Consider the following 25,758-nt stretch of genomic DNA (forward strand, 5'->3'; position numbering starts at 1 on the left):
ATTATTCCTAATTTAGTTTCTTAACGTATAGTACTTTTCTTCTTAATGATATAATTTAAGGATGAAGACATGACGCTGTGGAGCCATTAAGACCAGTTTAGAGCAAGAGGTTAATTAGGGGGGAAAATTCAAACGCTCAATGCCGAACGAAGAAAATATTTCATTAGACGTTGGAAAATGTTCTTTCCAATTTTTTCGTAAAATCAAAGCTTTATTTAACCCTAGCTCACTAATATTTCGTCAAAATAAAATTTCGTCTCTATCTCATAAGAAAACGTTGTATATTTCTAATAAAAAAATTTTTGAATCGAAAGGGTTAATTTGGAAAAGAAGTGTCAAAGAATATGCTTCTTCTGTAATTTTGTTATGACATTTAAAAATATTACCGAAAAGAATACAGTTTAGTGACGTGGAGATAAAATCGTCGAAGTCAGTTTTGACACTATACGAACACTATCGCGATAGAAATTCGATGGTTTCGATGAAATACGGTGATTCAGTGAACTGAAGTTCGGAGAGAACTTTTTACTACAGCTAATATTCGCGTTTCGAAACTTCACCGATGACTAATCTTTCCGCGTTTCATGTTACGGATTGACCGATCCTATTATTGGCGGCGTAAACCGGAGTGGACGATCGCTAGTTCTGAAACGAGGCTCATTTACATTTTTACGGATTCGATCGAGGTTATAAATAAAGTTTGAACTGCTCGAAGTTTGAATATCTTCGATATGAATGACATTTATAATTATCCGAATGTTATTTTTATCGGGAATCGTTGAGTATCGATTTTTTCTTTAATGGTTTAAAATTTCCATGTTTGATTTTTAATATAAATTCTCCTCGAACAACACCAAAGAATTTTCCAAGTCTTTGATTTTCGATAACTAAATGATTTCACGCGTAATTTACGTGAAACATTAATTCTAAACAACATACATTATCCAATTAAAAGTAAAAATCACTGACTAATAAATTTCAAATTTTTGAAAAGGACCAGTTACAAAAATTTGCCACCTAAATCGTATACGAAAAATTCATATCGATTACTTTTTCCAGTAGTTCCAGTTAAACAAATAGACATCTGCTTACATTTTCTAATTCTTTTTACAAAACATTTCATTCTTTCGAGCCCAAATCAAATATTTTTCTATTGTCAATTGCAGTGGTTTAGAATAAACTCAGACATAGAATAGGCATGTAATTTTCTTCTTTTCCCAACGAATTATAAACAATCAAATATTTCTACCGATCCGAATACAGTCATAATTACATAATTATAAGAATTCCAACAACTCTTCAATCCAATACGCCACGACAAACAAAAAAAGTAAACAAGTTCCATTTCCAGATTGATGTGTAATCGAACCGATTACCCCTAGCTCGCCATGCTGTCCGCAAAATCCCCCGAGGCCAGCATTCGGCAATCCGCAGCCCGCCGTGAAACGGCGGAAAAACGGGGAACGCAAATTTTTCATTTGCCGGGATGTTTAGGTATAGGGATTAACGCTAGGCTGGATTCACGATGCAGACGTGATTTCTGACATTTTCGATAAATTTAACCCTTGCCTTCCGTTGTCGCCACTACAATGTAAGATAAATTAATAACTCCGTTGTTACAACTTTCTAAATACTCTTGGAGTTGACCCAAAATGATATTAACGTTTTCAACAATTTATCACTTACTTTCTCAAATAACAATGTAATTTTTCTATTCTTTCCTTCAGTCTTTTATTTTAACACATTGCTGACTGGTCACGAGTTAACTCGTGTTTGCACTTGCGTTAGCTACGTATCTCGATTTTTGAAACGCTGGGCAATATAGAATATTGCAAAAATAAAATAAAGATAAGATACAGGTCTCAACAATGACTTTTGATCCGCGTTAAATATTCGTACACGGCATGGCGTCCTCTCCCCTCGGCCCTTCCCCCTAACATGCGGATATCGGGCCAGCTGTGCGCTAAAACGTATCGGCATCGGACCCGTTAGAAATTCCAATGACAGCGCCGCGCAAAATGGATTTCCGGCGGAGGAGTGTTTTCCGCGGGATGGGGGATAGCAACCTCATTCTCCGGTGCTCCCACGCGGAATACCGTAATTACGTTTCGTCAAACCGATCGGCATTTTTGCCGGCGAGCCCGGCTGCGCTGCGCTCTAACTGGAGCGGCGCGGAGAAGTCGGGGGTGGTTTTAGAGGATGAAGCCCCCGATATTGGCGATTATGGAAAGACAAGCGGAGAAAAACGACTTGCAGCGTGACGAGTCCCGAGCAACAGAGGAAGGGAGGGCCATTCATTATTTTGTAGCCCATGGTGATCCTTTTTCGAGCGGGATCGATGACCGGACGGGCTCGCATTCGTTAAACTGGATCCCCGGCCGGGATCTTATTAAATCGTCGGGGAATTATATTAAAATTGGCAGTTTTTTATTTGGCCTTCCGGTGTATATAAATTGCTAAACTGCACCTGCGAAATGAGGACGGAGAATTTTTTAATCGATACTGATGTTGTATTTTTGTGTTTATTATCTATGTTTGCTTTGTTAGTGGGTAGTGATATTGTTTTAAGAGTTGAGTTTAAGAATATTTAAGTTTTTAAATATTCGTTATAATTATTCTAATATATCGGTGTTTGTTATGATATTCATTATTATATTTTTGTAAAACCGATTTTGAATTTTAAAGTTTTGTGGACATCGTGTAGATCAAGGTGGAACTTTAGAATCTGATAAAATTCAATTAGCATGAAAGTAAGGAACTTCTTATTTTTCGTTGCGCCGGGGTATATATTTCTCGTGAAAGCGTTTGGAAAAAGTAACGGGAAATAAACAAAAAATATTGATATTTTTTAAAATTCTGTAGTAAAAGCTACAATGACGATGTAGAAGAATAGGATATTGCAGAATGGATTCTGCGTAGCTTTTGTGTCTTTTGATACCGTTTTCCATACGAGAATGTTAAAAACGGAGATTTTTTTATGCTCAATGAATATGCTATTCACGTCAACGAGTAAAATCGTATTCCTAAAAAATTGAATCTAATATAAAATCTATTGTTATACAATTTCCCAAATACCGCTTTAAAAAATTAATTTACTTCATATTCTGTCATATTGCATTCTAGAATAATTCAAAAAAAGCTCCATAATAATTTTCATTTCCTTTGATTTACATTTGTACAGTAAACCACGAAAGTATTTAAAATATGACGGAAATTGGTCTAATAATATATTAGACTTAATATATCAAAAGATGACCAACTTCTGACGCAGACATTAATATATTACTAAATAAGTCTTACACAATGCAAGTTCAAACAACAGTTCTACGCGTAGACTCTCTACCTAATAAAGGAGAAAGCGTTTATTCTCGCAGCACATTTGTTTTAACCGGTCCACTATCGGTGCTTTTACCTCGAATAGCGTTCTAATTTACGCAGAAAAAGATCACGTGAACCGAGGATCAGGTGTACCTCGCGTTTACGCGAAACGCGCAGGCTATCGATCATATTCCAGGGAAAACGCAGTAAAAGTAAATAGCGGAGGGCCTAGGTTGCTCGGGTCAGAGCGCGATTCATTTTCCATGGCTATTTTTCACAAACGCCGGGCTTCCGCGACTTCCTCGGAGGCGAGGGCCGCTACGGGACATTCGCCGGCAAAGGAAGATAGCTTTTCAATGGCGGCTCGCGGAGTCTACCAGAAGAGCGATAATATTTTATGCATCCTGCGTTCGCCGTTACGAGCGGAACGGGGCGGGCAAGTCCGTTCCAGTTTCTTCGGCTCGGTTTTCCTCGTATATCAAAGTTTTCCCTTTTATTAAAGAACAAAAGTCGAAGGCCGCGCCTCCTCCTCTACCTCCCCCAGCCTCCCGCGATGGAAAATACGGGGAAAAGTAAGAATTCGCGCGGAACTTGGAACGCGACGCCCAGCGCGGACCCTTTTCCGGTTCACTTTTGCCCTCGTTCCGAGCCGGCGACCGTTATTTCTGGGGCGGCGCTGCATTATTTCGGAAGGCTCGCCCGTGGAAATCGGCCCCGAACTCCTACCGGGGAAATCGTAAAAGCGGCAATTTACGCTCGAATCGCCGATAAAAGTCTTTACGATAATCGCTCGCGAATCGCGGCAACTTCGACACGACGACCGTCGGACGTGTAGCTATCGGGATTAAGTCATTGGGAAACGAACTCCCGGAAAAAATACGATAATTTATCTTGAAGTTTTCGACCGCTGACATGTGTTTCGAGAATTGTGATTTTGAAAATTAAGTGTCTCCGTTTGAGAATTTTTTGATTGTAGATTGTATTTTTATTGTAGAATTGAAATTTTTGGGTATCAATTGTACTTTTATTATGGGAATTGATTTTTTTTTGGTTGCAAATTGTATTTCTATTATGAGAATTTAATTTTTGTGACAGAAACTAATTTTTTATTTTCGATAATGAATTTTTACTTTAATATATATATTTTTATAGGAGAACTGTTATTCTTCTTTATCTTCTAGTTTCTAGTTTCTCTTTCTAGTTTCTCTATGTATCTACTTGGAAAATCTTGCATTGACTTGCAACGTGGGAATGTAAATTAAATTGTAATGGTATTCATTATGAGCTAAACCACTTCACTTCGTTAGCATCCACTTCAGTTCTTGTTCGCGTAAGGATTCGTGATTAAGGAATCAACTGATTAACGGGTTAATGGGAAACGTTGTTTAAAAATATTTACCGTTGGTTTTATACAGTTGCGAGACGGCAAGACACACAATACTTAAACTACGTTTACGACTTAAGAAAACAGAGAATTGTACAGTGGTACGTCTAATATTTTGCAGCTAGGGCATGTGTATTTTAGAAGGAATACAAATTACGAAGCGGAGCAATTATTATGAACTTCAGAAACTCGATATAACTTCCATTACTTGCTGTAACTCACAAATTATTTCTAACAATAAGTAACTTTGTATAATTTAATTTTCTAGGAATATCACTTGAATGTGATAAATTTTGAAGCTTTGTTGCCTGCTAAAGTACAACAATGTTAAATACAAACTACCAATTTAATATTATTCATGACTGTTTAGAGCAATAAAATGAAATAGAAAATCTAAAATTTCGCATGAAATATGTAATAAAATACTTAACACTAGAACTAGGTACCTAGTATTTCATATAAAAATAGTTTCAGATATTTAACGTATTTGTATCAGTGATTGCGGGATAAGAATATTAAAACCAGTCATTTTGACTGGTATGGTAGTTAACTTGTACAGTAATATTGATCTTGTTATATTTAACCTCTAACACTTCATCAATTAATATCTAATTCGTTTGTTACAAACACATCTTTATCGTATATCAGATGAATGGACTTAAAGAAACGATTGATTTAAATTTAATTGATCTAAATTAGTATTCAGGAGAAACGAGAAGTAATGTAAAAGAATTCCGTTGAATCACTGAAACCTTAGTCCTTATTACGATATTTCCAGGGGAATGAAATCGATTCTGAACACTCAGGTAATATCTCTCGCGAGTCGAAATAAAAATACGTTGAAAGGAGACGCGATAACCTCGCAGGATTTATTACTAGCGTAACTAGCCGAACGTAAAAGTCAAAAGAATTAAAGAGTTCCATTGAGAATTAACGAGACATTTTTACAGACGTAAAACCGCCCATCAAGCTTTATATCATTTTCGATCTTTAATTTCCTCCGTGTTTTGCTTGCAACGATGAAAGTTATAATTAGAAGTAGTAAATTGATTGATTGCTACCGAAGTTTCCTTTCCTATAGGAATCAAAGAAATTAACGAAATGACAGTTCGGTGTAGAAATAAAAGACCAATCATTTGCCACTAAAGATCTATCTTTATAATGATCCTTCGAAGCTAAATCTCATACAAAATATACTAAATCTAATTCTAAATTATGAACCACAGAACCATAACACATTAAAACCATTTTTACTTGTATTCTTGAAGCTGAATCTATCTAAACTTAACCAAATCCAGTACAAACCCTCAATATAATATTAAAACCACATTCAGACAGTCCAATGCATAATATCAAACATAATTTATACATTTTTAATCTAAACCTAATGTATGCCTAATTAATTCTGACAAACCTTCCTATAGTACAACATATAAAAATAGAAATTGTATATTATAAATATTATATATAATAGTATATATAAGAAATACTATAAACTATAATATCGATAATATATATTATATCTAATATAGATAAAAAATATTATAAATTATAATACGCATAATAAATATTATAAAATGACTTGGAACATTCACCTCTGTTTCTTTCATCGCTAACATCTTCACTTAACTCTCATAATTCTCACGTTCCCAATTTAAGCTTCCGATTGTGGACATTTCCCAAAAATATGATGAAATTATTTTAATTCCCCCGCGGTATTTGCCAGTTCCGAGCGCGGCTCCTTCATTAAATTATTCACGCCCCCGTCCCGGATCCGGCCGATGCGAAAACATTTGCCGAAACATTAACGGAACGTTCAATCATTCACAGGAATTCCACGAATAAACTTTCGGTGAACGTTTTACGAGATCTTAACTGTGCTTAACGCGCGTCAAATAACGAACGCGATCCGTAATGAAGCGTAATGAAGAGCACCGTACATAAACTTTATTTGCATTCCGTGGATCGCGTACGGAGCACAAGCTTAACGCATTGCATTCCTGTATTTGATAGCGGAGGTGAGTGTACAATGCGCTTCGTTCTAATACATACGGCGACCTAATAATGGCGTTCCTCCATTACTGTAAATATGATGGCAACGGCACCATTAACGCGCGGAAAATAACCGCATCGTTAAATTATACCATCAAGACCGTTAATTGTTTCACAAATTCATGAAGAATGCTGTACCGCTGACTGCTTATAATCATCCGGTGAAACGACAGGCTTGGGATAATCGTCCTGGGAATGAACAGGAAAAATAATTCGTGTAACAGAGAAGTATTAGCGTTCATTTTCGTATTAGACGATGAAGCACTCGATTGACAGACGTTTGTATTGATCGACGGACTGATCTTTATGAAAATTCAGAGTTTTAAGATAATTCGAGAAATAGAATTTCGATGGAAAATTATTAATAAATATTGTAAAAAGTATACTTTGGATATTTTATATATATAAATAAATGTTACACAGTTTCATGCATCACAAATACAAATGAAATTTTTAAGAAACTTTAAAATGTTATAAAAATAAAGAAAACGTGCAGTAACGACGAAGAGTTTTTTTTATTCCAAAAGTAATTTTTCGGTACACTAAGAATTTGTAGGTTTGAAGGGTGTCTCTTCGGGCTTTTAGGTTTCGTGTTGATCCGCTTTTAAGGTCAACTAGTGGCGGCACGCTAATTAATGAGGAAACAAATATTTTTCGGGCCGGCCAAACAGAATTAAACAGTCCGCGCGTATTCAGCTTTAATTCGTAAACATTTTTCTCATCGCGCCGTGTCGCGAGTGCGAGTGTATTCAAATTAAGTCGCACAAAGTTAAGTCTCGGCCCGGTTAGGTATACATTGCTGCTAAAATATTTATGCGTCACGGTGAAACTGCTCTTATTTCGACACACCATCTCGTCTCGAGGAACGAACGTACGCGCAAGAAGTATCACGAAAAATACGACTACGGTTCTTTCTGGCGTAAATGTAACACTCAAAAATGGCATTTTAAATTTTTAAGATATTTCCTAGCCCCAAGAAATGATTACAATATTGAAATCTTTCTTTCATGAAAATCCCTATTTTTCAATATTTTTAAATTTCATGTAATCTAAATAGTTTCCTTTTACAATATTTACGATTACCAAGAATATACCATGGAATCATTTATAAAAATCCCTATTTTTCAATATTTTTAAATTTCATGTAATCTAAATAGTTTCCTTTTACAATATTTACAATTACCAAGAATATACCATGGAATCAATGTTTCTGATTCAAGAAGATGAATAGTAAATTATAGCCATTGTGTGAGATATAATTCAAGAAATGAAATGCAAATAAAATTTACTTTATTTATATACAATAAATTGAAATGAAACTTTAGACATATCTTCTATATAACTTTGAATTCTTTGCTTTTACAATATTCTATATCGTCCTGCGTTTCGAAAATTGAAATGGCTAATAGCAAAGATGAGTTATCTCGTGACCAGTCAACAACGTTGTGCATGAAAACACGAGTTAACTCGTGATCAATCAACAAAATGTTGGAGTCGAATATTAAGACGTGTCTCTGATTTCCTTCCTAAAGAACTGTAATCTAAGTGTACTGATATTCCTTAATAATAACAAGATTAATCATCGTAATTCTTGTATCGTGTCCATTGCTCTAATAAATCTCAGTTTCCATTTCCTCAGAAACACTTCGATGATACGATTGATTCAATGAATGTCGATTGCGCGGCCAACCCGTTAAAAGTTAAGAGAACCGCGAGCCACCGATGCGAGGACGATGCGTTCGCGAGAATGATCCTCTATCGAGTTATTTGAATCGTCAACGGTAGGAGGAACACGGATCGGCGCCGATCGACGGATTGATATATCGCACGCGCGGGTTGCGCGTCGAAATAATCTTCCCAAAAATTGAACGCGCATGTTTACGCGCGCAAACGACTTTAATGATTTCCGGCCGGCAACACCGAATTTAAACTTATTTTATGTGTAAACAGAACGGGTATGGAGGCTTCATTGTTTAACGTCCAGAAAATCGTTCGTGTTCACGGCTCGTTCCACCGATTCGACGTTACACAACATCGCTATCCAACTGAACTAATTAACATGAAACAGGTACACGGAACGTCCCCTGTCCAAAACAAGCAGCGGCGCAAGTGCGACACGGAAAAATAAAACATCGCGGCGCATTCCCACGCTACTTTATCTCATTTCGGTGCCGGTAGACAAATAAACGCGGTTGGAGCCACGCCAAATATTTCTGTCAAATCACTGCGTTTACCGGACAAATTAAAAAGCGGATCATAAATCGACGGGAATAAAGTAACCCCGTTTTTTCACCGGTTCGTGCCGCGGCACACCTGCCGACTGAATCACCATTTCGGCAAATATGATTCTTGACGATATCTTTTTGCGCACATTCCTCGATATTTCAAATGCTGAATAGGATGAACTCTTTTTTTACTCCAATGTTCAACCTTACGGTATTTCAAGATCAAATTTTCATATTTGGGACGCTAAGTCGCAAATGGTTTAACACTGCACTCGAAGGCTCCGGAGCAGATTTGAAATTTGACAAGAGAAATGTCATATATGTATTTTATTGTTTTCCATCGATTATAGATATAAATGTTATAACATATTTCACTCTAAAACTACCGTGCAGCTGAATTGACTTTTTGAAATTCCTCCACAGAAACTCTGAGAGATCTATCGAGACTCCAGTTGATTTACGATTCAGTTTGCGTATCAAATCAATTTCCTTAATAATATCTCTAAGAAACATCTGTTACCTTTTTAATAATTGCAAAAGGAAGAAATCAGCTAGTGATTCTAGTATTAAAATCGCGCGCTCCCAAGGATTAAATCAAAATCGCATGAAAAAAACAGTTTGCCTAAGAGCAGAATCGGATGTACTGCATCCTCCGCGCGTTTCGCGATTATCACGGGACTGGCGAGCATCTGGTTCGGAAAAGTAGTAACAGCGACAACGGCGAAGCGTGGCGGAGGACAGGGAAGCCGAGAAAGAGGACGGTCGCGAAGACACGAGGGAGGGAAGGAATGAAAACAAGCAGGACTAATTTCTCGCCATCGTGGATCGTTAATCGCTCCAGAATTAAGAGAACGAGCAGACAGCCGGAGATAAAGACGACAGAGGAGGCGTGGGCGGAGGAAGCGGAGGGACTCGAAACTACCGCCGTGCGTCGTCGTGGTTCATCCCCTCCAGTCCCGCTCCTCTGTTCAACCCCTTCTCGCTCTGTCTCAGCTACCCCTTCGAGGCCGGCTTTGTGCGCCGGCGGCGGGCTTTGAATTTACGTCGAGGAGAAATTTATACGAAAACTTGACAATGCACGCCTCGGCCTCGGACTAGGCGGGATCGCCGGGCTTTCAAGTCCCCTTCTCGTTCGTTCCAGCCCCGATCTCTCTCGGTCGCGCGGAAAAGATCGTCGTCTCTGCGCGCGGGGGACGTGCCGACGCGCGACGGAGAAAAGGTGTCTGGCTAGCAGCGGCGACGGAGTCTCGGACGATGTTTGCTACGGTTTCAACCCCTTGCTGTACAATGACGAGTGAGACGAGTGATAAAGATTTCCGGATTGATTTCGCCCCCTCGTCTCTGAGTATGCGCTTTGTATTAACGTTCATTGTTAAGTTTCCTTTTAACGTTCGCGTTTGATTCTGTTTTCACGCGATGGATACGTTTCGTGAAAATTTCGTGAAAATGTACTGTCCCTATGGAAAAATAGAGATCGGTTGGTGATCTAAGAAATCAACGCGATAATATTATACAGTAGATCGTATAGAAATTTATGTTAGATTTTGGGAGAATTTTTTAACCCTCTCGTCCCTGAATGTGTATTTTATTTTTAATATGAATTTTGTGAGACGAGACTTACGGCTGCGAAGTAATTAAGCAAAATATATGTAGTTTCAGTTGATTAGCACTTAAGCTGTTAGCCGTAAGCAAAGATTCCCGTGTGGAAGGGGAAAGTAGGGTAAAATAGGAGAATTTGTTTTAATCGTAGTAACAAAATATCTGTTTCACTTTTTCATTAAAATATATTACAGGTACGTTTTCCTACGTTTGACATGTATACTCATCATTGTTCAATTTTAATTACCTCGCGAAAGACGACGGTAACGTTGCAACATCAAAAACGATATCGCTTGTGTTATCGCTGTCTATCATCACTGTATCGTGTCAAGGCAGATTGACGGCCTTTCTGCGAGGCCTCTATTTAGAGGATCGCCCTGTATAATACGTATTATGTTACCTTATTGTTAACTTCTCTGCTCGAATTTCTTCATTTTTCTAATTAGTGTCTTATGTCTAACTTATGGTATATATCCGACCCATGTACTAAGTCTCCGAATACATGTTACTGAAATTTAAAATGTGTCAACGCGCACAGCGAGGGTATCGTTTGAAAATAATTTCACGCCATAAATTGTATTTCATTGATACAATAAAATTCTTAGCATTATAATCAAATATACTCTCATTTTAAATTTCGTGTCTTTAGTGGATATTTACTAATTTCTCTCTACTTTTCGGCAAGCAGTAAACCATAAAATATTAGTAAACCATAAACTTACAGCACGTTTGAAGCAGTACAATTGTACAATTTATATATAATTATGTGATTTATATTGTTGTATTCCCAGTCGTGGAAACGAGTGCAACACTTAGTTATTTTCAAGGGAGGTTATATTACAAAGGTTTTCGACGTGTGATCTAAGATCTAAAGATCTAATTTCGATGGTTACGGTTTGACAGTGCTGAACCAAGTCTGCTCGCAGGGTCTAGTCCTTTTTAAAAGAAAAAATAGGAGTAGCGGGGATGAGATAGGGCGAGGATTCGGAGTTCAAGGGGTACGGATGACTCGAGGATCAAGGTACATGCATGAGTCGGTAAGAGGTGAGAGTTTAGTCGGCTGAAGGTAAGATAGAAACAGAAAAAATAGGAAATATTTAGGGAAAGGATAACTATCGCGAGGATGACTGTCACAGAAGCGAACATGTTTGTATAGCTATGTGTCACAGCAGGCTAGCATTCAACAATACATGGTAGTACGATTTATAAGAAAAAACTTAACGCGCGTGCAGCTCGTCATACGATACGTTCAGTCTGAAAAATAGCCGTGAGTTATGAACAACAGTCGTCGAGGTATCATGCGAGCCACCGATTACGACGACGTGCCATCTTGGATGGCGGACTTCCTGCGCTCTCGCCGCGGCGCGCGCGGGTTCGGAAGCGGCGCGTAACCTTGGGAGCAACGCGCCCGGGCGAAAACTATCGACCGGCGGACATAGTCTGCGGAATTCTATTCATTTTTTCGCGGATGATTTAATTCGATAGTTTAGGAGCGTTAAACTCGGCCGGTTTATACGATGCTCGACGTAAAAGTGGAGGAGAGCCGGCGGAAAGTATCCGATCGACATCGCCGGCGTGACGGTTAATGAAATTATTTGTGCACGCGTTGAAAGCGAAGAACGCCGTGGTGCATTATGAAAATGTAGTGAAAGGGTTGGAAGGAATATCGAAGAAATAAGCGATGGTAATAATTATAGTTATTAATAACTACAAAGACTAATAACTATTGTAATTAATAACTACTTTAAGTGATAACTATAATAACTGGTAACTATAATATCTAGTACCTACAATAACTGGTAACTACAATAATTAATAACTATAATAACTGGTAACTATAATATTTAGTACCTACAATAACTGGTAACTACAATAATTAATAACTATAATAACTAAAATATAAAGTAGTAATTATAGTTTTTTTTTACTAAACGCAAAGTGATATAACGTTTAACTGTGATCGATGAACATTATGCGAAATTATTAAATTATAAAACGAAATTAAAGAATGATATTATTAATGATATAATTAAATTAAATTGCGCAGTGAAAAATTATAAAATATCAATGGATTTTTAATGCTATGAACGAAAAAGGTGACAACAGATAAAATTTCCCGTGTTTGGACATAATTGAACGGTCTCCCGATTCAACGTGAAATTTTCATATTCTGCGCTTTGTAAGGAAATCAATACATCCATTTTGATATTAATATTTTATTTATACATGGCGACACATTCGCTTCGCTTTTACCATTATAGAAAATATTTTCCGAGCCCGGTAAACGAATAATTATTACGACAGACGCTGAGATCGTTTGATCGAATATTTTTTGTCAATACTGGCGTCACTCAGGAACAAAACATGGAATAAATACGTAACGCACGGAATTAATTTTCACGCTCGTCGAACTCTTATATTTCATTCTGCGATTATTAAATTACTTTTATATGTGAAAACTCAAATTATTTTCATAGAAACATGATTCTCGGTGAATTAATACAAAGATGAACGCAACATTGTGTTCTGGGTACTCTGTTACATTTCCGTTAATGACTTTGTTGATATTCTTAAGTCATTAACATAATACTAATATAATATTATTAAAATAAATATATGTAAACTTTGTCATTAACTTTAAATCGAAAAAGACCAGATGCAGTGGATTCTCAAAATTCTAAGAAAGAAAACAACCTTATTTCACCTTTCAAAAACTAGAACTGTTTTGAAATGAATTTTTATAACGTTCATTTAATATCTGAGATCATTAGCAACATTAACGCTTATGTGCACAACCATAACCACGTTATTCGACAACCGGGTAACTCAAGCGCTTCATTCAAGCACATTCTATGTAAAATGACGATTTTACGCTCAAACTTTTGAAAAATATTAATGTATAATTAGAAAAAATTCGTTTAAAAAATATATTCTCAACCCTTAACTTTAAGCGGTGTTTTTACTCGTTCGAGGTGAATGTTGGCCAATAAGAAAAAACACGTGTGAAATATTTTCTTGAGAACCACATCTCAAGTTTCATCAAAATCGACGTGTGCTGGTTAAAAAGGTTTGTCAGCAAAGCGTTCAGTTATTCTTGAGGTGAAGCTGTTCCCCAGTGATTATTAATCAACTCGATTTTAATAACTTGGCGCGAAGATAACGCCGACAAATGAACAACACGCGGCCGCAGATATGAACGCACATTAAGTGCCAACTAAAGCGTTTAGCCGGTTAAAGACGGGAAGTACGCGCAGCTGACGGATCAAAGCGAAAAGCCTTTGCCAGATTTAACAGATTCGCATGGTTCTTAGTTCTATTAACCGGCGGGCACCTACCAGCGTGGCTCTGTCTCGCTTTGCGCGAATCGCAGACACTCGAATAAGATATCGTCCCTCGTATCTATTCCCCTAACCCGAACTTTAATCTTTGCTCTACTTTCCATGATATTACCTCGCCCGCAGGACAACAGGCAAGAGTCCTACAACAATTCGATGAAATTTCGTAGATTGCTCTGATACCTCGGGAGCGCGGGATTGCTATCCCCGCACTCAATTAGGAACGGGTATTACAGGACTTATTGCTGCCATTCCGATCTCTAATATTGCGTGCTGTTTATCGTCGATCGTATTTTCGAGTGATACAGGCTTCGAAGATGTAGCGAATTTATGGGAAATGTATTATTTGGTACTTGGATTGCTTTGTGCAAAGGTTTTTATACAATTTCATTATGTATTGATAATTTATTTATAATTGTTTATACAACGTTTCTTTCTTTTTCTTGGAATAGTGTTGGATTTTTAAGGATTCACTGTTGTCACATTTTATTTTAAACTAGGAAAATAGATACTGAGACTAATTTGTGTGTTAATTTAAAAGTGTTGACAGATACTTTCAGTTTTTCTGTTATCAGCATGTATCTATATAGAATATTTGAATGAACAAGTTTTTAATATTCCAATGCAGAAATTGTATAATAGTAAAAGAAATTTTCATTTCCATATTATTCTATATCAAAGATATATTATATTAAGAAAAATAAATTGTAATTTAGAAGAGAAGCGTTGCAGCGAAATAAAAAGTAAGTTTTGCAAGGTAGAATAGTTGAGAGCATGTCTCCTCAATATTCGCTGTCTAGTATCCCTGGGAATTTCGAAGTTTAACGAAAAACTAAGAAACTCATAAAAAAATTAGCAGCAGATCGAAGTTTCTGTACACAAAGTTTCTTTGCATGTCGCCCCGTTTTACGGGAAAGTTCAGGGAATGTCCCGCGGGTGTCACAAGTTCAACCATAGAAACCAGTTTTAAAGAATTTTTAATTAATGAATCTATCTTCGCGGAAACTCTATAACGACGGTAACACGTGGCCTTTAATAACCATTTACGACCCCGTCGACGACTGCCCCTTAATTACAGTAACAGTCAATGGCCAAAAGACGAGGACAAACTACATAAACAATGACCGATGAACTAACCAAAGAAAATTATAATCAACTGACATGCCATTTTTCGCCAAAAAGTAAGAATAATTCCTTTATAGAGGAACTGACAAAATTAAATATGTAATCAAAATTGCAATTTATTAAGGTGTCCAGTTCTAATATTTTCGTTTTCAAGAACAACCGTGGTAATTATAAATATAGCACTTTGTTTCTCGATCGTTTTAGCAGTGTCCGAATGAAATAATATATGAAAATTGAGATCTGCAGTATAAGCTCGAACGATCTTCGGTACAAACGCGAAGGAAAGAAGTGTACAGATTTATAGAATGAAGTAGCGTACTCGTTCAGTTTTTAATGAATGAAAAAAATATTGGTTTTAATTAATCCGTGAATCGTCGCGGCGGTTACGAGGGTGTAGCCTTCCTACAGTCGTTATTAATTACAAGAAATTACTGGCGCGTGATATATCGGGCACGGGAAAACAATAAACGTTTTTACTCGACAAATTGGACGCGCGGCATGACCATGGAAACTTTCTGAATGTTACCGCGAGGATTAGTACGTTCTGATGAGTGGATAAGTTATAATTGTGAACAATCACAAAGTCGTAATTATTTTGCCTTTACTCGGTCGCCGCGACGCCTGAGTGATATTGACACACATTTCGGAAAATAGGACAGACCTCGAAGTAACGGTAATGCGTAATTGGAAAAGTTTTATAAAATACTTCGCTCGTGAAAAATCAGTCGCAGTGAACCGTCCGGTGTTGCCCTAAATAATAATCTCAGAGCGTATACAATTTTTTGTCAATTACAACAATGCAACAACGATAACGATAATTAAATCAATTTATGAGTTTGAAAATGTTTCTGTGCAGTTGTAATTAAAACATATGTCAAGAGAACAGAATTGTCTGCAATATTTATTTATAATTGAACTTTGGTAGAAGACAATGTCATAATTATAATACTTAAAATATTAGGGGAATTCACCTGTTTCATTGTGAGACCAGCTTAATTTAATAACGATTCTCTAGTGCGAAGGTCATTCCAGTTTTCAATTCCTCTATTTTATATCTATATACGAAATGATAGCTACTATAGTATTACAATGATAGCTACTCTATCCTATATTTATTTATACCACATTCAACTATGCATCGAATATACAATAAAATTAATTAAACATCAAACATCTTCTAGGTACAATATTCTCCAAAACATTCGCTTCCGACAACCCCTTTCACCCCAATATCATTATCAATTCTCCCTTCGCAAATAATCTAATAACATTACAAAAACTCATATCCACGAAGATTCCCGAAAAATCGATGGACGTGTCATTATTTCCTGTCAAGCATAAATAACATATTTCCATCAATATCTCGGTGTTCGAGCGAGAAGCTCCGGAGCGGCGTTCCCGATCGCGGCCGTTGCATTATCAAACACGCTTCCGGAGCCACGTTCCCGATGAAATATTCGCGGCGGATCGATGTCCGCGCCGAAGAAGAGTCCCGCAGCCGTAACGAAACTCGAGCATCGCGAATTGTTCGGGGCCACGCTCGGACAGAGGAGCACGAATGTTCAGCCGCATAGAAAACCCGGAAGCGAGGGTGTACGTGATGTCACATCGATGCTGAATATTCCGGTCCCCAAAGCGTGCGCGTAGAAATTCCGTGCCTCAGGAATATCTGTCGGCGAAGTTTCATCTTGTTCCCTCGTTAACGCGTGGCGATGTGCCAGTAACAAGGAAGAGGAAGTAGCGGTAACCGACGGCGGAGGGGGGGGCTGGGACACGGTGAACGGAATATCGGTAGGAAGGTATACCGGGATCAGGAAACCTCGAAGGGACCGACGCAGACAGCGTCGCGGGCACGGGGAGGAAAGACATTCAAAAGTTCGAAAGTTCACGGAACGAGAGTTCGCGGCTTCACCCTCGAAAGATTCCGAAATGAGCACATTATCACCGAGTTGATAGTTTCATTTGAGTATCATGCACTCGCGGATGCGCCGGTGGATTCGAAACTGGTTTAACGGAATCGATGGCGAAAATAATAGTAATATAATAATATAATAATACAATAACGATTTATAATATTTTGGCTTCATTTAACCATGGATTAAGTATTATACTATAAATAGTGGTGAATGCGTTTGACAATTGGTTCACAAAAAGTTAGTTTGATAAATTTCAATGACGAAAATAATAGTCACAATAAGATAATAATATAATAATACAATAATATAATAATACAATAACGATTTATAATATTTTGGCTTCATTTAACCATGGATTAAGTATTATACTATAAATAGTGGTGAATGCGTTTAACAATTGGTTCACGAAAAGTTCATTTGATAAATTTCAATGACGAAAATAATAGTAATACAATAATATAATAATGTAATAACACAATAACGATTTATAATATTTTGGCTTCATTTAACCATGGATTAAGTATTACACTATAAATAGTGGTAAATGCGTTTGACAATTGGTTCAGAAAAGTTAATTTGATAAATTTCATACGCCCAGGAAATGACTAAAACTACAAATATTACTATTCCAATGAATTATGTTGAGTTTGCTTGATGTTACAACATGAATATTTTTCTCAATCCATTCCCTTAAGATCAGTTCTCCGAAGTACACCCTTTTCCATCATGACTAAACTTTAACTACTAAATATAACTAAATTTAAAAAATCACTAATACACTGCACAATTCCAGCAACATTGAAAAATAAATTACGAGGTCACGCTTCGAATCGATATTTCTATCCTCGCTCCTGAAAAGATTAAACAGAGTCTCAAGTACACTTAATGAAATCGACACAATTGTTTTTTATGAAAAATCGTTTCCGTCACGGTTATACGACGACGTCCCCCGAACTCGGTACTATACGAGAAGTTGAAAGAACCTGGCACTTCGAGCATCGGCGAAACTTTTATCTGGCTGACGTACAGCTCTGTGTCTCTTCGGCCGTGTATACAGCAGTGGCGAGTTTCCTGTATTTATGGCGCACAATAATGCGGATGCACAGGGATGCGAAGTTTCTAGTGGTACGTAGGTACGTATGCAGAAGAAGCCCGGGAACCGCGGGACAGGGACAGGGGGATGGAGAGTGGATGGATAGGGGGGCAAGGGGAGAAGGGAGGATTCGAATGAAACTGGGATTTCCTTGCTTCCTCCAGCTTGCAATGCAACCCTAAACTGCGAGAGTTACCGGCGGAATTACCTATGCGGCGAAAGGCCTGACAATTTGTGCGTATAACTCGATGACTCATTAATCTTCCCCCATGGAAATGCTGTTACGCAGCCAAGACGCGAGCGCTCGCTGCTCTTCCCCTAATGTAATGAGTAGATTAAGAGATAAAATAAAGCAGACGCTGATTACAGCGACTCCTGGGGGTTCCCGGCGCCACGCGAGTGCGCAGCGTTCGGCATCGACGCTAAAACTCTGGATAGAGTAATTTTCGGTGTTTCAATTTTTAGTTAATGGTCAGTGTTGCGCTATATCTAATATGCGTTTACGAGTGGTATATTACAATGATGCTCACTTAAATTCTATAGAAATTTGCTCGGCTTAATTTTAATCGTTACTGTCCTCAGCTCAGTGTAGGTTAGAGAGGTCCCAGTCACTTCCTGGAAGCAAATAGCTTTCCCCTGTTTTTTCTGCTCGGCTAAATTCCACTGCTAGGGCCCGAAATTGTTGAATTTAAGCGAACATTGGTGTATTGTGTCTATAAATTCGTATTAAATATAATAAAACATTGATTGCATACTAAAAACTGATAACAATTGAAAAAGCCGAAATTGAATATATTTCAACGTTATCGGTAACCCTGAGCTACTAGCAGAAAATAAAATTGAACTGTTAATTCTTTACAACCCAAAGTGACATCTTGTCAATCTGAAATGTATAACAGCGTCATTGAAATCAATTAAATTCATACATATCATTTTAATAATTCATTTCTAACATTTAGAAAGCTTAATTCCTTTTCACACAACTCTTCTCACAACTACCAAAATTTATTTCACTGTTAATAATCATAATTTACTATAATACACTAAAATCCTACGTTCGCTGCAAGCGTACACTCTCAAAGGCAAAACATCAACAGGAAAACACCTACCGCTTCAATTCATGTGAAAGAAATAGCATCAATTTCGATCGAATCGAGCCGTGGATGTTCTCGGCGAGTCTCACTCGAGACCACGTCAAGGGGCTAACCCATTCCATCACGCGCGAAGATGATCCCGGCATCCCAAAAGCAGCCGCGTTTACGCGTCGTAAATATAAAACCAGCTCGCGATCGCTTGTTCTACCGAAAGAAGGACTCTCCTCGGTGCATGTCGGCCCGATAAAAGTTTCCATGACGCTAAGAGCGTTAGCGGATGGTGGAGGGATTTGAAGACATGCGTGGAAAACCCGTCTCAGCTTTGCTCCACTTTATGGGAGTTCGGGATAAGTGCGAGGAGAAGTTCCGCGGGTGTCTGCAATGCGTCTTGGCCGGCAGAAACGCTCTGGAAAATATCCTCCGTTGGCTGGCACGTGCTGGCAGCGTTAGGGTACGTTTACAGCGGGGCTGCGATCGGAGCGAAGCGTAGAAATACAGACCTGTGTCTTGTAATGGAAGCGTTTATGTTGGACAAATAATTAAATACATAACATCTATGTTGCTGGGCGTTCACAGCAGCGTCCTTACTTGGAGCTGATTAAACGAGACATTGGCATGGCAATAATCATTTCAAACATATTAACCGCGTTATACTAGTGTTCACAGTTAGACGACTTGTAGTTTAGCGGAGAGGCATAGAGGGTCAAGAGAAGTCTTTCTAGATTACAATTTTATAGCTTTGATTAATTGTATGTGTGTAACCGTATCGACGAATAGAAAATTAGTGATCCAAAGAAATGTCAGTAATTAAAATATAAAACTAAGGAAATTAGACGGGAAAAGATGGAAACTGACCAATCAGCCGAAGCCTAGCCGTCAAGTGATCTAGCAGTTCCGTATCAGCCCTTTGCACTCGATAGATGACTCTCAGTCACCATTCGATTTGATATAACAAAATTGATAAACAAAGTGCTAGATATAATATTAAGTTTCTCGTAATGCGAAATATTTATATAAAATAGCTTTGTTTCTTAATTGACGTGTTTTCACATTAGTTCGTTTCAAATAGTGTCATCTATGTTTCATCAGAGAACGTCGAACGTTTCTAGCGAAAAGCTTCCGAGCGCAAAGGATTAATTTTCGTTGAAAATAGAAAATCTCGAACGTCATAAACACGTGTAACGTCAGTCGCGGAGCTGTCAACACTCATTAATTTGCCCGGTATCCTCGTTTCTAATCGCTTCACGATCACCGCGGCCTTACCTCGCATCCCATTATCGCGGCTCCGACGTAAACGTGCCCTTGCGCGCCGGCAGCCATATTTTTCGAGCAGGCGTGAAACAGCTGCTCCGCGCGTCCGGCCACCCTTTGCCCCGGCATCCCTCTGTAATCCACTTTTTAACGGATAGTTAAATACTCGTTACCAGTCTAGCTTTCGAACTCTCGGCCAATCCACTTATCCGTATCGGACACTCGCGCTCCTGTGTTTGACTTTGCGAGAAGGGAATGGCCGCGCTCTCGCGCGCCCGGTATTTTAATCTCGAATGTTTTCCGGGCCGGCCGCGTTTGCTTTAACCCGAACCGTTGCTTCCCGAACGATGGGGAACGCAAATAGAATTTTAAGACTATTAAACGGTATTAAGGAGCAACGATTTCGCTCGGGATTAAAGGGAAATCGCGTTGTTGCGGAACCGATGGCACGGCTTGTTTTAAACGTCGCCGAACGCTCGCGACTCGCGCGACACGATCCGATTCCGTTTCCGTTGATACTGCGATAAATTCGTGATTGTGGCTAATTTTTGGAAATTCAGAAAAATATGAAACTTTTATTTCATACCGAATAACACTTGGTCGCACCCCTTGAACAAAATGCAAATTTTTATTTACCTATCTGGAGGACGGTAAGAGATAGAGGAGCAGAGTTTAAACAAAAAGTACATTGTTCTTTCACGTTTCCCAACTTTACAGACGTGAAAGTGCAATGTTTTTGTTGAAACGTTTCTTCGTTATCTATTGCCGTTTTCAAGACGATACACAAGAAATAAAAATTTGCGTCTTTTTCAAGGGGTGGTTTCACCCGTTTAAAGTGAAATTAGAAAAACATTACCATATATTAGACTTGTTTTACTTTAACACCTAAAGTTTCATACTTTTTGAATTTCCCGGATTAATACATTTCCTTTAATCGGGGTTGGAAAGAGAACTGAACACAACGTTGTGTTTAGTTTTCCAAAATTATATTTGAGCTTCGTGAACAGACCTAAATAAATCTAATAACTAAATACCTAAGTATTTCTGAGTGGTGTGTTTTGTTTTATTATTCCACAGATTTTTATACACGATGAAATCTCCTTAGTTGTAACATACACTTTCGTTCAATGTTACTTTCAATGACCATGATTTTCTGTTAATACATTGCGGACTAATAGTTTCATTGCTACCTTTACCTAGTGTTAACACCAAAATAAAAGAAATATTACAATACTTTTCAATGACTTACTAACAAAAGACATTGTCAAGATCGCATCTTAAATTCATGCGTTTAAACAAGTCTACGGCCAGAATTAAAAGACGTCTCTAATCGAATGCGTGATACAGTATTTTCATTTAAAGAAGCGATTCGCGTGATAATGGAGGCAATTCAATTTCTTTTTACAGACGACGTGCCTAACAGAACTGCCAGACGTGGCACCGTGCAATGGCACAGTGCGACTGCCACCGCCCTGCGAGGATTCACCTAGCAGCGGCAGCAGCAAAGATTGCAGGGAGGAAAGTCCTCGCAGAAGATGCCGAGTATTAGCGCCCATCTTGCTGTTAGTGGCGGCCCTGCTTCTCGGCGGACTTTGTCTACCGTTGCTTCTACAATCCGCGCCTGTTACGCACCAGCAAAGGCTGGACGTGATCAGGAGGATTCTCACTGAAGTGCCTCTGATCGATGGGTAAGCTACAATAACACGTGTGCCACGTAATATTTATTGATTTCGAAGTTTCGTCGAAAACAAGGATTGAAAACAGATGTTAGATTTTATGTGTATTATTTCCTAATTATTCATGTTGAATTTACATACTTATTGTACTAACTAATTTATTAACTTCCATGAAATTGAATGTTATACCATTTAGTTTCTTCATTGCAAGTTTCATTACTTAATTGTGGATATTTCTCACTTCTCAGTTTCTTGCATATAAAACGAAGATACTTAAGTTTCTAAACATTTTTCTTTACTGATATTGAAACTGAATGTGCATTAATAATATATTTATGAAAAAACTGTTGAGTCTTAATTATTAATTATTACTTTTTCGTTGTTGAATTTGAATGGGTCTGATTCGCCTTTCATGGAAATTTAGTTAGTAAATTATTTAATATAATAAACATGTAAATGCAACATGAATCATTAGGAAATGATACTAATAAAATCTTCTAAGTACAAGAATTTCTATACATATCCTCAATCTAATAATATTTTATGACGATCCTTATAATTCAGATTTCAAACAATAACAATTCGTAAGCATCTTTATTATTCATCTTCCAATAGTAATATTTAAAAATCACATTTGAAGTATTAATAATTAAATTTGATAAAGTCCTTGCACGTACGTTACGTAAGCTCCTATTTTTTATTCCAAGGAAGTAGGTTTGTGTACCAAAAAAATCGTTCGTTAACCGTTCCGAATATTTTTCTTCCAGGCACAACGATTTGCCCTGGAACGTCAGAAAGTTCGTACACAATCAGCTCGGCGAGGTTAATCTGAGCAGCGACCTCGGCAGGGTTGATCCTTGGGCCAGATCAGAATGGAGTCACACGGACATTCCTAGATTACGTGCTGGTCTCGTCGGTGCACAGGTGAGTGTAAAATAACATTCCCGTAGCCCTGGCTTTTTCACTCATCTCTAATTGTAATTTAAACTCTCCCGGGCGCAATCTCTTCGTTTAATTACCCCGGGTTAATTTAACATTATTGTCCCACTGTTTCAATAAACTTTATGGCGGTCTCGTGATACCCGCCGCTCTCCCTTTGAGCGAATCTCGTCGATCTGTTCTCAACGCGCTTTACGAATGTTAGCATTATGGGTATAATGCGAGGCTTGTTTGAGAACTACCGATTACGTTGCTACGATAATGCAGAAAAAATGTTGGAGTCAAAACGTAGACGTTTGTAATCATTTTAACTGTTTTTTCTTGAAGTTAGAATCTCTTAATGTACGTTTAATGTATTGATTGATTTATAACTCTCTTTGCGTCTGCCAATCAAATTTATTGTTATTGATTTGAACATCGAGAATCGAGCAAAATAGTTCAGTTTTCACGAATAAATAAAATTCTTTTAGAATTTATTACCCTACTTTATAGTATCGCTTCATTCCGATTTCACATTCGGTAGTATTGAATTGTACAATAACATCAATGACGGGTTTAATACTGTTTGCATTCATAAAAACCCGGCACACACTGAATACTCATTACTCATTCGTATTTATCGGACGCAAAGGAGAATAACAGTCATATTAAAACAAGAATAGCAGTCGAAAAGTTTCTATAACAGGAGTGATACGAATCTGCCGGTGTTCTGTATTGGTTTAAATTAGAGCGAAACACCTCTAACCAGTAGACAACAATAATCATAATAGAATCTTTAGTATCGTAATGCATTTTGATAATGAGCTATTTTATTAGTTTAATTATTAAAACGTGATTTTCTGAAGCAGAATTTAATACAGCCGAATAAAAAGTAATTTGTTTCGAATTATTTCTTTCTTATAATATCCAAACAATTTTCTAATTTCCGCTGAAAGGTGTGTTTGTAGAATATAATATTCATGTTTGGAGAAATCATTCGATGCTCTCGATACTCAAACAGTCTAGAAAATGATTACAGGGTCGATTTAGTCATTTCTCACAGTTACATGGATACAGTATCAAGTTTCTGATAGATCGGCTGCTGAACCAGCGCACATAAAAGTCCTATAAGTTCGAAGCAACTTATTCGACGAAGCAGAAACTCAAGATACACGGTAGAACTCGCTTTAAAATCATACCTCCCGAACGCCGAGTAATTATTCGAATCATTGTTCCTTATGATCGATGCGCACAGACGGTGGAAGGTGAAAATGGGCTCCGGAAATTACGGTTACACCTGTGCATTGTGTATCCGCGGAGTCTGAGCAGCTCCTAAGCATTTGAATTTCGCTTTGGGAATAATATTGGCAAGATTAGTTGCCGTTTAATGGCACCGATGCCGTGAACTTTCGATCGAAACTATTCAGGACGGTTGCAGGGGAGGCATATCGGTAAATCCCAGGCAAGTTTATGCCTGGCGCCCTGCGGGAGGGCCGGTGAATTAAATTCAAAGGGAACCTGTCGAACCGAGGGAAACAGAAACTGTTGGGAAACATTCCCCAAGCTGCGGCAGGAAATCACGGAATCCAGCTACTAAATTGAATGCATAATTGCAACATCGAACGCAAAAATTCCGATGATGTTCTTACGTTCTGCCTTACATAATCATCCGAATTTCTGCCTGTTGTATCGATACTACTGCAATTCTATGCAATTTTAATTGCACTGTGTTTCCAGGTTATTATAATTCATTATTTTCATTGATCTGACGCTACTAGAATCGTTTAGCCTTTCCCTATCTGGACAGATCATTTTTTGTAGTTTTATATTTGAGACGTGTATAATGATATTATTAGTTGATTTCGTCTGTTTATCGGTATTCTTTGAAATGTATAGTTAAAGTGAGAGTCACAGTAAGAAATAAAGAGAATAAATTTTGTAATATAATAATTAAAATAACTATAATTTTGTTTTACTAAATATGGAGATAGATTGAAAATATACAATAAAATGTTTATATGTAGAGTTTCGCGTGATGGACTATATCGGTATCATTATTTTCTCTTAATGTATGTTAAATTGAAAATTAAGTATAAGTAATGGTAACGTGTAATTATAGTTATTAGTATGTTGTGGATTAATGTTTTCTCAATCGAAAGCAAAGGCAGAACGACAGAATTCTTATTGTTTGGATTATCTCTCGAAGTCCTTGCGGTTACTATCAATTAAAGAGAATACAGAACAAATACAGCAAGAAATGAAGCGTAATTGATAATTCTGTTGCCCACGTTTAATTGACTGTTGAATGGCGTATAATCAATAACGGAGTTTGCTCGCATTGTTCATTTCGTTGCGTCAACAAACCTAATTGACTTCGTACCGCTTATAACTGTGTTTAGAGGAAAATTTGAGAGAAAATTGTCGGTCCCCTGCCTGCAGAAAATCACTTCCATGGAAACCACGGAATTGATATGCGTTAATTGATTCTATTAAATTCAATTGAATTCGGTGTCGAGTATGTTATTCCCATTATTAGTAAATAGCTAAACAATTAGATTAATCTTTCAATCATTATGTTTTATGGAAGTGTTTCGCAGCTTCCAACGATTGTGTGCCATATTATTGACCTGTACTACTTAATTTACTACAGCTGACAATCAACTTCGTTTATACTCCTTTTGCTTTTTTATTAGATAACTGTTATTTGAATAGTTAACCTACGTGAAGGTTACTATACAAATTCAATGTAAAAAATATTTATATTTTACGAGA

General features: G+C 37.6%; 1 protein-coding gene and 1 long non-coding RNA gene across 2 annotated transcripts in view; one reads left to right on the top strand and one right to left on the bottom strand.

The window, feature by feature from the left end:
* LOC143175273 (uncharacterized) overlaps positions 1-25,758 on the bottom strand; it is a 325,389-nt gene that overhangs the window by 178,304 nt on the left and 121,327 nt on the right. The gene's annotated exons all lie outside the window — the stretch shown is intronic.
* Positions 1-25,758, top strand: part of LOC116429003 (dipeptidase 1) — a 224,846-nt gene that overhangs the window by 104,510 nt on the left and 94,578 nt on the right. The window contains exons 4-5 of the mRNA XM_031981335.2: positions 21,800-22,080; positions 22,836-22,992. Of these exons, the coding sequence (XP_031837195.1) occupies positions 21,800-22,080; positions 22,836-22,992 (438 nt within the window). The remainder of the gene's footprint in view (positions 1-21,799; positions 22,081-22,835; positions 22,993-25,758) is intronic.

This window comes from Nomia melanderi, chromosome 14, assembly GCF_051020985.1.
Source record: "Nomia melanderi isolate GNS246 chromosome 14, iyNomMela1, whole genome shotgun sequence".
Taxonomy (NCBI): domain Eukaryota; kingdom Metazoa; phylum Arthropoda; class Insecta; order Hymenoptera; family Halictidae; genus Nomia; species Nomia melanderi.